The sequence below is a fragment of the Accipiter gentilis genome, chromosome 1, assembly GCF_929443795.1.
Source record: "Accipiter gentilis chromosome 1, bAccGen1.1, whole genome shotgun sequence".
In the NCBI taxonomy this organism is placed as follows: domain Eukaryota; kingdom Metazoa; phylum Chordata; class Aves; order Accipitriformes; family Accipitridae; genus Astur; species Astur gentilis.
Genome location: NC_064880.1, coordinates 804845 through 820544, shown reverse-complemented (window position 1 = coordinate 820544; position 15700 = coordinate 804845). Strand labels below are relative to the sequence as shown.

The following is a 15700-nucleotide window of genomic DNA, read 5'->3' as shown; positions in this document are numbered from 1 at the left end:
TGTAAAAAGGGGGCACACCAAAACTTCCTCTGAGACCACCTTTCCCTGAAATACCTGTTGTGTTTTGAATGGCTTGCAGTACAAGCAAAAATTCATCATTGTTACTCAATTTTTCTCACAAAACTTTTCAAATAAGCACACACCACAAATGGGGGTCTGGAGAGAGGGAGAGGAGGGACAAACACTTCAGCTGTTTTCCAGCCAATCCTGCAATTAAAATGGAGTCCTGAGGACTGGGTCAGACAGACAGAAGCAACCAGGAGCTCATGATGCAGAATTTATTTCACAGCTTCACCCACTTGATGGAGCAAAGCCCAAACCTCAACCACCACCCAAGGCCCACTCCAGACCTACAGCTTCCTACCTGAGGAACTGGCTGAAAGCCTTGTAATTAGTCAGAGTATGATAATCTTCTTCTGAGAAGACGTAATCTACGTCATCGAGGCCCCATTCTTCCATCAGCTGGGCTGAGCTCTTGGGCTCCTGTAGATTTAGAAAGACATCATTAATGTAAATGACCGCAGCTCTGCAGACGAGCAGCGCAAGGCTGGGTCTGTCACGTGCTCTGTATCAAATGCTCTCCCTAGTCAGTGACCCGCAGCGATTTGCTTCTGTGATTTACAAAACAGAGCATGCACAAGTGCTTAATAAACTAATGCTTCCCACAACTCCAAGAGGCAAATTAACGTGGCACTGTCCAAATGCTCCCTGTACCACGCAATACAACGCAAAGCTTTGGCAGGTTTCGCATCTGCAAGAAACTCCATTTCCTTCTGCGTGCCAGGATAAACAACAGGGAAATACAGCCTCTCCTCTCCCCATTGTTCACCTGCAACCTCTTCCTTGCCAAACTCAGGTCAGACATCTCATGAAACCTCCAGGCCACCTTCTCCAAGCATGAGCTGCTCTGCCACTCCCTGCCCCCGTGTTCAGAGGACAGATGCAATGAATCTAACCTATTACTGGCGGGATGTGGGCAGACGATCCAAGAAGGCAAGCTGCCTCAGACTGAGAAGCTGCCGTCTGTCAGAAGGTCCAAGCTACCCAGCTAGGCCTCCAACCTCAGAGTAAAATACGCTGGCTTCATCACCACAAAAGGCACCAGGAGGAGTTGTGAGCACACATTGCCACGTAGCTAAATTGGTCAGCCCGCCAGAGAGCACCTTGCTTACACTGCCTTGGTTTACACAAAGGGAACTTATCCACCAACACAAGGTGACTGGCCAGAAAACATGGCTCACCTCTCACACTGAACGAGGTAACTCGAGCCCTGGCAGGGTCTGGCCACACCCTGCGGTCTCATGCTCTAGCACCAGCTCAGGATAAAGGAATCTCTGGTACCTTTAGACCTCCATCCTCGTTGTCATCCTCCTCTTCATCCTTCTTCTTCCGTTTTGGCTTTTTCTCCTTCTTGTCCTTCAGTTTTTTCTTCTTCTTTTTGTTGGGGGAATAGTCACTCCCTTCACTCTCAGACTTCTCCTCAATCTCCTCATCATTGTCTGACATTTCATCATTGCTCCCCTAAAACGGAAAGTGACAGTGGAGAAAGAGCAGGGCCTGCCCCGCCTCCGCTCTCCTCCCACAAACCCTCCTAGGCAGCATGAAGCAGCTGCTGTCACCAGCCAAAGTCACCCCTCCCTCGAATAATCCTGCCATTACACTGCAAGGCTGGGGGAAAACACCACAAAAATCAGATTTGGGACTGGCGAGAAGCACCTGACTGCAGGAAACACAGACAGAAAGAAATCCTTGATTTATCTGGAGGTGTTTCTTCAGGGCAGTTCTGTGATCCCTAACCAACCTTCTGCCCCAAGTCCCCACCTGTAAATGGAGCCAGTCCCTCTCTCCATTCCAGGCACACTATAAACACACCTGCTCATGCAAGGCAACCCACACTCTGTGGAAGCACCGGAAACAAGAGAAGGTCGTGTAATACAGATAAATCTGTGTTTTAGAAAAGCTTATCTAGGCCAAAGTATATGAAATGGAACCTTCACGCTTTTGCCTCAAGACTAGTTCATCAAGGGGTGCAAGAGAAGCAACGCTGAGCCACAGCCACGCAGACGGATGCCTGCTCTACCTCCATATTGTAACATGCTCCTCTGAAAGTGCCTAGATGCTGCAATACCACAGTGTCCAGGAACCAGTCTGGTGAGCAGTGGTATAAACAGAAAATCAGGAGACAGCAAGCCAAGTAAGCACATGCGCACATTAAAAATAGCTGTGTAGTGAACCAAAGAGCAACACCTCTAAGAGGCAGCTAACTGCTCTGCTAAAAGATCCTAAATTTTCAGATGGGAAACATTTAGGCAATGTTTTTAATTGCTATAACACAGGTAACATATGATGCTCCTTCCACCTTGTGTTTGCTTATGGTTTTACACATATAAAGTCACATTCTTCTATCACCATGTGAATGGCTAAGAAACTAAAGGAAACGAAGAGAAGATCTCTTTAGTCACATGCAATCTTTTAGCTCACTGGACAGGTATCACGCTAGGGTTTTGCTTTGTTGCTGTTTTCTTTTTCTGCCCAGCTGGGCACTATGTGCTGCAGCCAAACTGCGTGACTACAGGAGGATTTCAGCTGTCACATGAGCAAAACAGTCCTGGTGGATGCACAGAGAGCCTTGAAAGGGGCAGGAGAGCAGAGCAAGCGAGGTGAGCCTGGCTGAATTCCCTCGCTTTCAGAGACAGGCAGCCACGTGAAACCTCCCATCTCCAACAGAGACTTGGTCACACACGGCTTCAGCAGCAAGCTGAGCCAACTGCTGGACGGCTGACGGATGCATTCTGCTTCCCCGCAGAAGGGACCAGGCTCAGATGGCTACACCGAGCTGCAGATAGCTAGAGTGAAGCATGGTCAGGGGGAATTTAGGTTTCTTTCCAGGAGAGAGACCGTAACCAGCTGCGCAACTCCGACAGCAACCACATCGCCATCCTAAGGAACGCCGGGTGAAGCACTCGGGTCCCGAGAGAGCCTGAGAGGGTTTGTGTGCGTTAGGGCATCCCAATGTCCCACCCGGACGGCTGAGCCCGCACGCCAGGGTGCGGAGCAGCACAAAGGCTCAGCAGGATGCTGCCCCACGAACAGCACCTGGCGCCGGGCTCAGCACCACGGACAGCGCCCGGCGCCACCGCCCCGGCAACGGGAGTTTATCGTTAACGGCCAAAGGCAGCGGCTGCCGAGGGACGCAGGCAGCCACGGCGGGGTTCTGGTGCTTGTGGGCTCAGAACAAACCGAGCCTTTCCTTCAGCGGGGCTATAAACAGTTGTAATTTGGCACGGAATAATTGGTTGCCATGGTAACTGCTGCAGCACAGGTTGAAATTCCCCCTCTCCGCTCCCTTCTCTAACAAGGACCTTCATCTCCATACGCGGAGGTTCAAACCACAGCCTGGTTATTTTATGCAGATATTTCCGGGGGTTTGCAGCACCGGCTCCTGCGCCAGGGCTTCCATCAGCGTCACCGCAAACCGAGTGAGTTCCACTGCGGCTGGTGCAGGCAAATTCCCGCACAAGCGCGGCATGGCAGCCCTCCCGCCCCACGCTCCAATGACAAAACCGGGGGGCTACAGTGTGTCGGCCAGTCACGGCGTAGGCACTGGCCCCACATCCGAGGCTTGCACCTCCCTCCCACCTTCCTCTAGCAGGGGGAAAGCCCACTCACCCTACAAAACTCTGGAGGAGGAGTTCAGGAAAAGGAAGCCTCGCTCAGGGCCCCCCTGCTTTTTATCTCCTCATCCCAAAACGCAGCCTTGCCGCTCGGTGCCTACCAACAGCTACAGCACCAGCTTCTCCCTGGCTTTGATGGACGAAGGAACAGTCTCCCACTGGCAGAACCGAGGCTGGTTAAGACTGCCCACACAAGGCCTTAATTCAAAAACAAGTGCAGTCCGCATTCAGCCTGTTATTTTCTCCCCACCCCGAGCAAGGCAGCATAGGAAAAAAAAGAGGCACAGGGAGGCAGAGGGCCTGAGCCAGCTTTGTCTGGTATCTGCAGAAAGACAAGAGCATCACCATGGCCACGAACGGAAAAAAGCTTCCTCAGGGCCACGGCTTCTGCAAAAGGCTGGCAGGCAACGCAGCGCAAGATGGCATCAGCTTTCTTTAAATCCGCAGTGCATCATGCTCCCATCAGTAGCAAAAGCACTTTAACACGCTACCTCATCCAGCCAATCTGTTTTTACAAATCCCATGGGGAGCAGCTGGAGGAGGGGATGACCAGAGGGGATCAGCATCGTTCAGCCCCGGGTTGGCAAGGGACGGGGTGGGGATTACACCTAGTTGTGCTAGATGAGCAACTTCTCCCCAGCCACAGCATCACTGGGGAAGGATGGGGACTGAAGAAACCTCCGCTGTTGGCCCTTTCTTCCCAGCACCCTATTTGCATTCAGTCAGTGAAAGGGCCAGCACACAAGATGTCTGATCCTGTCCTCACGTCCAGCACTGCTCGGGGCCAGGAGAGCAAGAGGCAGAGCCTGTGTAGCACAACGCAGCAGCCAGCCCGGCTCCAGGACCGCACTGTATCCGAGCCAGGCACCCCGGCAGGGCAGAGGCAGTGCCAGTCAGCCTTCCTGACGAGAGAGCAGACCCCCAACACAGCCTTGGGAAGGCCTGATCCTCGAGGACACGACACCTTATCTTCGCTTTCCTACGGAAGGCCCAATGGCCCTTCCACGTGGCAAATCCTAGAAGCCCCTCCGCTGTCTCACTTGCAAAATGCCCTGGACAAGCGTGGCCAACACCGACGTTCACAGAAACCTCCAAGGCCTGCCCTGGTCACACCCCCAATGCAGCACTTTGCATCTCCCTCCTCAGAAACGTGAGCCCCAGACACGGCATCAGTACAGGATGGGCTAGAAAGATTGCCTGCCCCTGGACACAATGGTAAGAAGGTGCTGCACTGCACCACAGGCAGGAGGGCTTCAGTGAACAGGGACAGACAGTACCATCATGCTCACCAACATATACACCACAGCCAAGCCTGTCCAGAGGGGCCAGGCAGCCACGTGTCTGCCATAAGGCATGGTTGCCATTTCCTCCCCCAGCTGCTCTCCAGAGACCACTCACAGGGCAGATTTCCACCCCAGAGCCTCAGAGTGGGACGAGAACTGCTCAGACCCTGGCTCTGGGTCACCTCCCAGGGCCAGGAGAGCACTGCTTGGCACAGGAACACCCCGGTAATGCCCCCCCTTTCCACCCAGCAACACCCGAGAGGTGCTTGCCAGCAGCCAGCTGCACCCTGAGCAGTCTGCCTCTGCGCCATGGCCAAGAGGAGCCCCCCCAGGCCGGAGTGAGAGCATGCAGCATTACCTCCTTCTTCCTCCTCTTGATTTTGGCAGCTTTGCCATCTTTCAGTTTCTTGGATTTCTTTTTTTTCTGCACAGCAACTTGCTCTTCTGCGAAAAACTCATCGAGTCCTTCCAGCACCCCATCATCTTCTTCTGGGGACAAAAGGGACAGCTCACGCAGACGGATTGCACAGGCACGCAGGACCCCATGTTCACATTTATCCTCATAGAGGAGCACACCCGAGCGGCAGCATCAGGCCATGAGACGTGGAGCTCCGTGACCTCTCATGGAGGCCCTCATGCCAGCAGCTGATCTGCTGCTGCCCCTCGAGGGAGCCCTGGCAGAGTCTGGCCCGGCAGCATGTGCCCCGGCACTTCTCGGGCCCAGCTCCTAGCCACCACTCACACACAAACACCCACGGTTTTGGCAGTCTGCAGTCTGCCCTCAGGAGACAGGGGCACAAGGAGGCCCTCACACGCTGCCTGCTCTTACTGATCTGGGTGTGCAGGTAACTGGGGAGTGCTAGGCTCTTACTTTTCAGATCCCCAACAGAGCCCATTAAAACAGATTCAGTGGAAGGTCAACAAGGAAGAGGAAGGCCTTGCGCGGCAGACATCTGCCACAGCTCCACACCCAGGGTGTGCCACAGGCACCCAGCTGGGCAGCGGATGCCACCCCCGGGACCCCAGCCCCAGGCAGAGACACCAACCCCAAGAGATGCTCTCATACCACCACCACCATCACTTCCCCAGACCCAGCGAGTCCCAGCATATCCTGGCGAGCCTTTGCACTTCTTCACGGCCTACGTCGCTATTTTTATTTTTAATTTCTGAGCTTATACAGTAGGAACAGCCCGGAGTCGTTGGGACAGACCTCCGGCCTGACTTCAGGCCGTCCCGGTTTAGGCTCTGGTGGTGCAGGCGCCTGACCTGCACCCACTTCACGGGGAACGGGGGTGGGTGAGTCCGGGCAGTGCCAGGAGCCCACCCCCGGCGGGCCCGGCCCCGCCACCTGCTCACGCACGGCAGGGAACCCCCGGCCCGTCGTGCCGCCGAAGGGGCTGTGGAGCCCGCCCTCCCCTGCGCTCACGGCCAGGAGGGGAAGGAAGGACCCGGGGCCGCTCCCGAGCGAGGGAACGGCGGCAGCCCCGAGGCTGGGGAGACCAGGCCGGCTCTGGAGGTCAAGCCCGGGCCTGGTGGAGCTGCCGGCCCCGGCCGAGAGGATAACGGCGCCGAGGTGGAGGTGCCGCGGCCTGTCGGGGACCGCCCCGGGGCCGAGCCGCGCCTCAGGGGAGGCCGGGCCGCGCCTCAGGGGAGGCCCCACCACCCCTCCCGCCCCCCCCTCCCCCCCCCCCCCGCCGTCGCCTTCCCGCCGCCTACCCGAGACGTCCTCCTCGTTCTCCGCGTCGTCCGGCAGCTCCCGGCCGGCCCCCGCCGGCCCCCGCATAGCCGGGGCGGCGGCAGCGGCCCGCGCCGGGGCCGAGCGGCGGGGCCGAGCGGCGGGCGCGGCCGCTCCGCGCCAAGATGGCGGCCGCCGCGCCCCGCCCCCCTCCCCGTGACGCGACCCCCGCCCCGCGCGCCCGGCCCCGCCCCCCCGCCCCGCCTCTCCCCTCCCCGAAAACCCCCAAATCCCCCCCAAATCGGCCCCCGCCGCCAGCGGAGCGCGGGGTAGCAACAACTCTCCCCGCCGTTTATTCCAGGAAAGCAAAACTGTACAAAATGGCCGGCGGGCCGGCTCAATCCTCCTCCTCCTCCTCCTCCTCGTCCTGGTTGATCTGGAAGTAGCGCAGCTCGTAGCTCTCCTTGCTGTTGGCCACCACGCGCAGCCAGTCGCGCAGGTTGTTCTTCTTCAGGTACTTCTTGGTCAGGTACTTCAGGTACCTGCGGGGAGAAGTCCGGCTCGAAAGCGGTTCTGCACCCCTAGATGGGAGGCGTTTCGGCAGCGGCACCTCTCTGTCCCACCTCCCAGGGCAACGCAAAGCCCTGCGCCTGCCGGCTTCCCCCTCCGCCGGCAGCAAGGCACGTACCAGCAAAGCTTCGGCCGGGAACTGCTGCTGCTGGGGGAATCGTGCCCCCAACACCGAGCCCGGGAAATCTTTTCCCCCCGCCTCACCCTCCGAGCACAACACCGTATTTCCATGCCGCCGGTCTCACACACCACAGCAAATCTCTGCTCGGATGGTGGCTAACCGCTGTGTCCAGCTGCTGGGAAGTGCTGGGTGCGGCACCAACCCGGACAAAACGGGTCAGGTGAAAGGCAGGTGCCTACAGAGCAGGGCACTGCCCCAATTCCACACACAGTTTTCCTCTTCCCACCGTTGCAGACCTTCAGCCGCCTCACCATGCCACCTCTGCTGCAGCAAAACCCACGTTTATCAGAGTCAGAGAAAGGGCAGGCAGCCACGAGAAGCAGGCAGAGGGCCGGAGCCTAGCAGGATGCGGGTCACAATACAGGAGCGAAAGAGCTCAGCTGCTGATCAACCCCCAAAACTCCGCACTTGGCATCCTTTCAGCTGCGCACCCTCCCCCACTGCCCAGCCCACCGGCCTTCCCGGCAGGAATATCGACCCGTATTACTCGCAAAGATCATCTGGGAATGGTAGCTGCCACACCAAGCATCATGCAGCATTTAATCAAGAGTCTTGGCACGACTCCTGCACCGAGACATCTCTTCACTACCAGGCCCCCCTGCCAGCCAGGCTCCCATCTGAACGCCAGCAATCCCCTACCGAGAGCTGACTGCTGCCGGCAGCGACCGACTGTGGCTCCAGGCGCCAGCAGCAGCCTCATGATGGCACCCAGCACCGTTGGGACACAGGGCTGCCCCGCCGGCTCACCTCTTTGAGAACGGGACCTCCGATGTGACCGTGATCTTGCTCTTGCTCCTCTCGATGGTCACCACGCCCCCGCCCAGGTTACCGGCCTTGCCGTTCACCTTGATCCTTTCCTGCAGGAACTGCTCCTACAAGAGAGGAATGCCGCCACTTAGCCGGGGCCACCACCTCCCGCCAGACAAGGCCTCCCCAGCTCGCTCGCGCCCAGCGTTTCAGCTTATTACTGGAGCTGGGGAAGAGAGAGAAGTGCTGTTATGTCTGGGGAAAAGCAGACCAAAGGTGCCTTCCGGCAGGCCGGGAGCCTGCCAGTGCCTTCCACAGCTAATCCCACCGGCCCATCCCGACCTGCACCTAAGTGAGGTTCTCAACTCCAAATGCACCAGAAGAGTGAGGTAGGGACACATTTCCTGCCCTCCCAGGGGACAGCCAGCAAAGTGACAGCTGGCTTAGCATCCTCCAAGGATGCCTCAACCACAACCCCGCGCTTCAAACCCGTACCCGAGCACAGCTTGAACGAAAACAGGTTCAGCAGAATCGCAGCGCTCCCAGCCCTTGCCGTTCCTCACTGCGCAATGGAAAACTCACCCCGCGAGGGATGAAGGGTAGCACTGTTTGACAGGTAGGGAAAACGCTCACGCTTCAACTACAAAGTGTTTCAAACCGAGCCACATCTCGTGGCCTCCAGCACCACCCAGGCTGCCTTTGTCTGCGGGGCGTTTCCCAGAGGTGCAGGCTTTTACGCTGCGCCGCGGCGAGGGGCAGAAAAGGAGCACCGGGGCAACAGGGGCAGCCAGGGCCATGCTCGCCCACGTGCTGTTGGAAGCAGAGCCAGCAGCTCCCCCTCCAAGAAGGGCCGTGGGGCAGCAGGGCCGTCCCGCCTGTCCCCGGGGCGGCAGGGAGGCCCCCCACTCACAAAGTTGGCGGCGTCCATGATGCCATCCTCCACGGGGTGGGTGCAGTCCAGGGTGAACTTCAACACCTGCTTCTTTTTTTTGCCACCTTTCGCTGCGGGCTTCTTCTGCAAGCGGGGGGAAAGAGAACCGTGAGGGACCGGCCCCGGGGCGGCGGGAGGGGGCCAGGCCGAGCTCCAGGCTGGAGGCAAGGGGAGCGGGCCGAGCTGTGGGCGGGGAGGGGAGCGGAAAGGGGGGAGCAAGCCGGGGGCAGCGGGGAGAGGGAAGGGCTCCCCCCCTCCCCCGGCGGCCCGTCCCCCCGAGCCCCACGCCCGGCGCTTGGCGGGCTGGGCCCGGAGGAAGCCCAGGCCCAGCCCCAGGCGCAGGCCCGGGCCGGGCCGGAAGAGAACGGGCGGGGGCAGACGGGACCGGGGGAGGACGGAAGCCCGGGCGGGAGGGGAGGGAGTAAGGGCCGGCCCTGCCGCCGCCGCCGCCGGCGGAGACTCACCACGGGCGCCATGGCGGCTCCAGCGAAGGGGCAAAAAGGGAGCGCCGCGCCGCGCGCATGCGCGGAAACAGCCTCGGGCGGCCAGGACGCATGCGCCGTCCGCCGAGCCGCCTGCGCCCACGCCGCCGCCGGGCCGCGCGCCGCGCGCAGGCCGCCCTAGCCGACCGCTGAGAACGTCGATGGCTTCCGGCCCCTCCCACGCACGCTTCTGACTGCTCCGCCAGCGCATAGTGCTGCCTTGGCCGGGCGGCGCAGGCGCCCGGCGGGCAGAGCCGGGGGCGGGGCCCCGGGCGGTGGGCCGGGAGTCGGGGCGGGGGTTCGGCCTGGGGCGGGGCCGGAGAGAAGAGGGCGGAGTCGAAGGGAAGGGGGCAGGACCGCGGAGTAAGGGGGGGGGCCGGGAAGAAGGGGGCGGGGTCGATGGGGAATTGGGCGGGGCTGGGAGAAGGGGGCGGGGTCGCGGAGAAGCCTCCGGCGCGGTCCCGGCCCGGCGGGGACCGAGGGTCTGGGGTCTCGCTGGAGCACGGGCCGCAGCCCGGGCCCCCCCCTGCGTCCCGGGGTGGGTGCCCCGCTGCCCGCGGGGTGCACGCATCCCCGCACCCCGGTCGCTGCCCACCGGTGCCCCCCCCCCGCCCCCCGGCCTGCCCTCTCACCTCGTGGGGACCACCAGCCGGCCAGGCGGGAGCCCGTGTTCCCCCCAGCCCGGCTGCACCCCAGGGGCGCCCGGTCCCCCGTCCCCACCGTCCCCGCACCCCGAGGGCCGGCCCTGCCACAGGGCTATTTTTGGGCCGTGGCGTGGCAGCCGTCCGGCGGTGCCAGGGGGCCCCACGTCTTGCCGCTTCGGCATCGCTCTCATTCCAGCCGGCGCCCGGGGAGCAAGCGGCACGGCTCGACTCGGCACGGCACGGCCGATCCCCCGGCTTACGGACGGGGAGAGGTAAAGCCTTCGCCCGGCCACCGTGCCTCCCGGGCCACGGGGTCTCCAGCACGCGGGGCAGCTGGCTGCCTTCGCTGCCGGACCACCGTCGCGGGGGACATCCCAGAGCAGCGGAGACCCCGTTGCGGGGGACGCTCCCTCCTGGGGGCCACCCAGCCCTGGGGTCCCCCCCACCCCTGTCCTGGGGGACGCTCCGCTGCAGGGGATGTTCTGTCGTAGGGGACACCCCATCCCAAGAGACCCCCCGCTGCAGGGGCCATCCCAGCCGGCCCCGCTGCCCCTGGCCCGCGATGGCAGGGGGAAGGGGTGCGTTCGGGGCAGCCTCGTGCCGTGCCGCTCATAACCTAAAAATAGGCACCGGCTCACAGGCCCCTGGCGGGGGCAGGATTCATTCTTTCCGTGGCGGCCACGGTGCCGCACGGGGGGCCCTCCGGTTGCAGGGGGTGAAGCGGAGCGTGGGGGGCCGCTCTCTGCCCCGCAGATGGCCGGTGGCATTTTCTCCCCGCTGGGGAGCTGCTCGGAACTGGAGAAGGCCAACTGCCACCCGCTGGTCTGCCTGCTCTGCCATGAACCCTACCAGCACCCCTGCCTGCTCGACTGCTACCACAACTTCTGTGCCAGCTGCCTGCGGGGCCGCGCCAGCGACGGCCGCCTGCGCTGCCCGCTCTGCGGGTAAGGGACAGATCCTGCCCAGGGGGGACGCCGGGACCGGGGCAGGCAGCATGTGGCCGGCAGCCTGGCCTGGCGCTGCTCCCGCTGCTCCCCAAAGGTGCCCCCACCTGCCCTGGGCGGGTGTCCCCACCTCGTCCCCATCCTCACAGGCACCCCTCGGTGGTGAGGGGGGGCACGGGGCTGCCCCCCGTGGACCGGCTCCTGCAGTTCCTGGTGGACAGCTCGGCCGACGGCGAGGAGGACGTGCAGTGCGCCAACTGCGACCGGCGCTGCGCCAAGGCGGTGAGGGCAGCAGGGCGGGCGGGCAGGGGACCCCCACCGGGGCTGTGCCCGCCGCCAGCCACCCCCCCCACCACGCAGGAGCTGGACGCCATGTACTTCTGCAACACCTGCGGGCAGCCCCTCTGCGCCCCGTGCCGCGAGGAGACCCACCGCGCCAAGATGTTCGCCCGCCACGAGATTGTCTCCCTCTCCAAGCGCACCAAAGACATCCACAAGAAGTGCCGTGAGTAATGTGCCGCGCCACGCCGTGCCACGCCACGCCACGCCGGGCTGCCCGACACCCCTGTCCTTTGCAGCACTGCACGAGGAGCCCTACATCATGTTCTCCACCGAGAAGAAGTCCATGCTCTGCATCAACTGCTTCAGGGACATGCAGGGGTGAGCAGCCCCGGCCCCGTGCCCGCCCCGCGCCCCATCCCGTCCCGTGCCCTGACCACCGTGCCCGCAGGGAGAGCCGAGCGCACTGCATCGACATCGAGACGGCGTACATGCAGGGGTGCCAGCGGCTGGACCAGGCGGTGATGGTGAGCAGGGCCAGCACATCTCAGGGTGGGGGGAATAGGGGTGCGGTGCTGCCCGCAGCACCACAGCCTCCCCGCTGTCCCCGGGCAGGCCGTGAAGGAGCTGCAGACCTCCACGCGCGAGGCCATCGTCCTCCTCAAGGCCATGATCGAGGAGGTGCGCAACAGTGCCAGCGAGGAGGAGGCGGCCATCAACTCCCTCTTCGGCCGCATGCAGGTGCGGGGCAACTGCCGGCGCGTGGTGCCCTGCGCCCACGGGTGCCCAATGCACGGGCACGGCAGAGCCGGGGCAGCGGGAGGGGACTGGGGCAGCTACGGGGCACAGGGCGGCCGTGTCGTTTGCAGGAACAGCTCTCCGAGAGGAAGAAGGCGCTCCTGAAAGCTGTGCAGAGGTGAGGGGCCGCGGGCTGAGCCCCTTCCCAGGGGTGTCCTCCCTCCTGGGGTGTGTTGGCGTGCCCTGGGGCCGGATGGCTCCCCGGCACCCCACAAAGGTTGTGCCAAGTCCCGCTCTGCTGCAGCCAGCACGAGGAGAAGGAGAAGGCATTCAAGGAGCAGCTTGCCCACCTCGCCTCCCTGCTGCCCACCCTGCAGGTAGGACCCTGGGCCGGGCAGGGGTCAGGCTGGCATGGCCCGGATGGGTGCTGGTGGTGACATCCCCACACACACACAGGTCCACCTGGTGACCTGCTCGGCATTCCTGAGCTCTGCCAACAAAGCTGAATTCCTGGACCTGGGCTACGTGAGTAGTGCCAGCACTGCGGGGCAGCCGGAGCATCCTGCCACGGTGCCATGAGGCGTCTGGTGCACCCTGCCAATGTGCCGCAAGGCGGCTGGAGCATCCCGCCACGGTGCTACGGGGCGGCTGGTGCACGCTGCGGCGGTGCCGGGCTCGCGGGCAGGGTGCCAGGCACCCCTCACTGTGCCTCACCGCTGCCTTTCAGCAATTGATGGAGAGGCTGCAGAGGATCGTCAAGCTGCCGCACCGCCTGCGGCCAGCCCAGACCAGCAAGGTAGAGCCCTGCCGCCCACCTGGGGCTGAGCCCCTGCCCGCAGTGCCCCACGGGCAGCCCCGGCTGCCGGCTCTACGCTGGCCCCAACCACGCTCGCCCCCATCTTGCCCCCCAGATTAACAGCGAGTACCGGGCAGAGTTCGCCCGCTGCCTGGAGCCCCTGCTGATGCTCAGCCCCCGCCGCTCCGTGGTGGGCAGCGCCGGCGGCATCGGTCCTGGCATCGCTGGCACGAACATGTGAGGTGCTAGGATCACACCCGGCACCGGGGCGCATCCTGCCACGCGTGCCGAGCTCGTCCCCGCTGCTGCCCTTGAGCCCGTCACTTCAGCGGTGGCGCGGGAACAGCGCGGAGCACAGCTGTGCTGACGAACGACAGGCACGGGGGCTTCAAGTGACAGTTCTGGGAAGCGGGACAGGCGGGTGGGTGGGCAGCAGGCCTGGCAACAGGGCGCGTGGGTGACCCTGCGCCCTAGCCCAATCCCCTGCCATGGTCCCCGGAGGGCTGTGCCAGGGCCACCTCCTGCTCGCCCGCACGCCCGCGGCGCCGCAGCCTCTTTGCCCGCCACTATTTTTATCAGAATTTCAGGGAAGTGCCCGGCCGTTCCTCGCCCGGGATATATTTAGGCCTGTTGATGTCACGGCAGCACCAGCCCTGCCAGGCGCTCCCGGCCGGAGAGGACAAACGGGCACTGCCGCCCCATGGGGACCGCTCCTTGCCCCCGGCCAGGCTCAGTGCCACAGGGCAGCTGAGCTCCTGGGGGCTGCTGGCCCCGGCGCAGGCAGGGGGAGCGCGGCACTGCACGGTAGGACCGATGGCGGTGGGGCAGCAGAGCCAGGGCAGTGGGCAGCGCCGAGAGGCTGCGGGATGGGGGGAGACTCATGGGGCAGTGGCGCCTGCCAAGGGGCCAGGAGGTATCGGCGGTGAGGGAGCGAGCCGCATCCTTCCCTTCAGAAGGCGGCACGTGCCGAGGTCGGCTCCTGCCTTCTCTGTGCCGCAGCTGGTCACAGAGCCGTGGGCATCAGGAGAGCTGCCCACAGAAACCTGACTTTTGGGGCAGCATAAGGTGCCTTCGAGTGTCCCCCTGTGCTCGGGTGAGGGAAGGGATGTGCGGGGCTGGCGCGTTCCCCAGGCACCCCAGGGGCAAGGGGTGGCAGGGCTGAGCCGGCGGCTTGGCCCCTGGCACCTCGCCCCACCACTGCTCGCCTGCAGTACGCCGTTGTCACCCTCTCCACGCAGGCTCCCCGGTGGCCAATGCTCCAAGACCCTCATGGTGCCCAGCTGCACCCCCACTGGCGATAAAATGTCCACTGGCCCCATCGTGCGGAAGCCGACGATGCACCGGTACATCAGCACCAAGGTCCTGCTGGCCGAGGGGCGCGAAACCCCCTTTGCTGAGCACTGCCGCAACTACGAGAACACCTACCGGGTAGGGAGCGCGGGTCGGGACGGGTCTGGGACGGGTCGGGATGGGACAGGAGGGTGCTGCTCACGTGGCGGTGCCTCCTGGCCCCTGCAGATGCTGCAGACGGAGATCCAAGGCCTGAAGGACCAGGTGCAGGAGCTGCACCGTGACCTCACCAAGCACCACTCGCTCATCAAGACAGAGATCATGAGTGAGATCCTGCAGAAGTCCCTGCAGATGGACGTGCAGATCGCGGCTCACTACTCCGCTGTGGAGATGATGCGCAGCGTCTTTGAGGAGGTATGGTCAGCGCGCCCTGGCAGAGCAGGGGCCCTCCGTGCCGTGCCCCAGCACGCTGCCTGGCTCCCTCTCCCCCCTTCCAGGTCTGGGAGGAGACGTACCAGCGGGTGGCAAACGAGCAAGAGATCTACGAAGGTACCAGCGACCCCACTCCCCCGGCCCCAAACTCCCTATGCCTGCACCGGGGGGACAGCCGTGGCCACAGCCCGCTCCTCTCGCCCCTCCAGCCCAGCTCCATGACCTGCTGCAGCTGCGGCAGGAGAACAGCTGCCTGACCACCATCACCAAGCAGATCGCACCCTACGTCCGCTCCATCGCCAAGGTGAAGGAGCGGCTGGAGCCCAGGTGAGGCACGGGGAGGCTTTTGGGGCTGGGGAGGACACGGCCGTGGCGGACACGGCCGTGGCTCACGCCCATTCTGCCGTAGGCTGCAGGAACCCCGGGAGCCCAAGGAGGAACAGGCGCAGATGCTGCTCAAGATCTGTGACGACAGCAAAGCGGAGCCAAGGTAGGCAACAGCAAGCACCAGGGTGCTGAATTCCCCCTGTGCCCTTTCCCAGCTGCTGACCCTGCCACGGTACCTTCCCTTCCCCAGAGACGCCTTGGCCAGTGGCAAGGAGGGGGCTCCGGCCAGCCCTGGGGAGGGCTACGCACCCAGCAGCGACTCCGGAGAGCCCTCCCCGAAAAGCAAACACTGCTGCAGGGGCCAGCAGAAAAACGGGGCTGAGAGCACGGCCCAGAAAGAGCTTGCACCATAGAGCCCGACGCTGAGCAAGTGCATGGAGCTGCTTGGCGCTCACTGCGCAAGCGCCATGCCCTGGTCATTGACCGAGCGGCTCCTCTTACCTTGTGCCACAAGCGAAGGCAGGAAAATACAGCCTGAGGAACACAGTGTCTGCAGCATATCAAAAGCCTGCCTTAGGGCGGCTTTGTTCATCTGAAAAAATAGTTGTCTTTATACTCTCCCTCTTGTGTGTTAGAGGTGAAATAAAAGGGCGCAACTGTACGTGTCCACTTGGTTCTGCGGCTCTGGGCAAAATGGGCCTGCTGGC

At 63.0% G+C, this 15700-nt stretch overlaps 3 protein-coding genes across 10 annotated transcripts in view; 1 reads left to right on the top strand and 2 right to left on the bottom strand.

The window, feature by feature from the left end:
• The window catches only part of CHD5 (chromodomain helicase DNA binding protein 5), a 32251-nt gene extending 25455 nt beyond the window's left edge, over positions 1–6796 (bottom strand). For 6 of the 7 annotated variants that reach the window (XR_007506131.1, XM_049801359.1, XM_049801347.1 and 3 more), the window contains exons 1-4: positions 6674–6796; positions 5316–5446; positions 1342–1521; positions 365–483 (exon numbers count right to left, since the gene is read on the bottom strand). Coding sequence is in view for 6 of the 7 variants with exons in the window: in XM_049801359.1 (XP_049657316.1) it covers positions 365–483; positions 1342–1521; positions 5316–5446; positions 6674–6740 (497 nt within the window). In the remaining variant the exon portion in view is untranslated. The remainder of the gene's footprint in view (positions 1–364; positions 484–1341; positions 1522–5315; positions 5447–6673) is intronic. The other variant, XM_049801351.1, reaches the window with a different exon arrangement.
• A 166-nt stretch (positions 6797–6962) lies between these two features.
• On the bottom strand, positions 6963–9644 carry RPL22 (ribosomal protein L22). The gene is made up of 4 exons (XM_049812024.1): positions 9526–9644; positions 9041–9145; positions 8131–8255; positions 6963–7174 (listed from the first exon to the last, which is right to left on the bottom strand). Exons 1-4 carry the CDS (start codon positions 9535–9537, stop codon positions 7030–7032), a joined length of 387 nt encoding a protein of 128 aa, XP_049667981.1. The 5' UTR covers positions 9538–9644; the 3' UTR covers positions 6963–7029.
• A 614-nt stretch (positions 9645–10258) lies between these two features.
• Positions 10259–15636, top strand: RNF207 (ring finger protein 207). Of its 2 annotated transcripts, XM_049812669.1 has the most exons (18): positions 10259–10459; positions 10941–11131; positions 11281–11413; positions 11492–11636; positions 11710–11791; positions 11862–11937; positions 12026–12151; positions 12280–12326; positions 12453–12525; positions 12605–12673; positions 12876–12944; positions 13060–13181; positions 14183–14372; positions 14463–14648; positions 14732–14783; positions 14876–14993; positions 15076–15156; positions 15244–15636. In XM_049812669.1, the coding sequence occupies exons 2-18, from the start codon at positions 10941–10943 to the stop codon at positions 15404–15406; spliced, it is 1923 nt and encodes a 640-aa protein (XP_049668626.1). In that variant the 5' UTR covers positions 10259–10459; the 3' UTR covers positions 15407–15636. The 2 variants fall into 2 exon arrangements, with proteins under 2 accessions (XP_049668626.1, XP_049668617.1); XM_049812660.1 differs by having other exon boundaries at positions 11281–11636.
• The last annotated feature ends 64 nt before the right edge of the window (positions 15637–15700 follow it).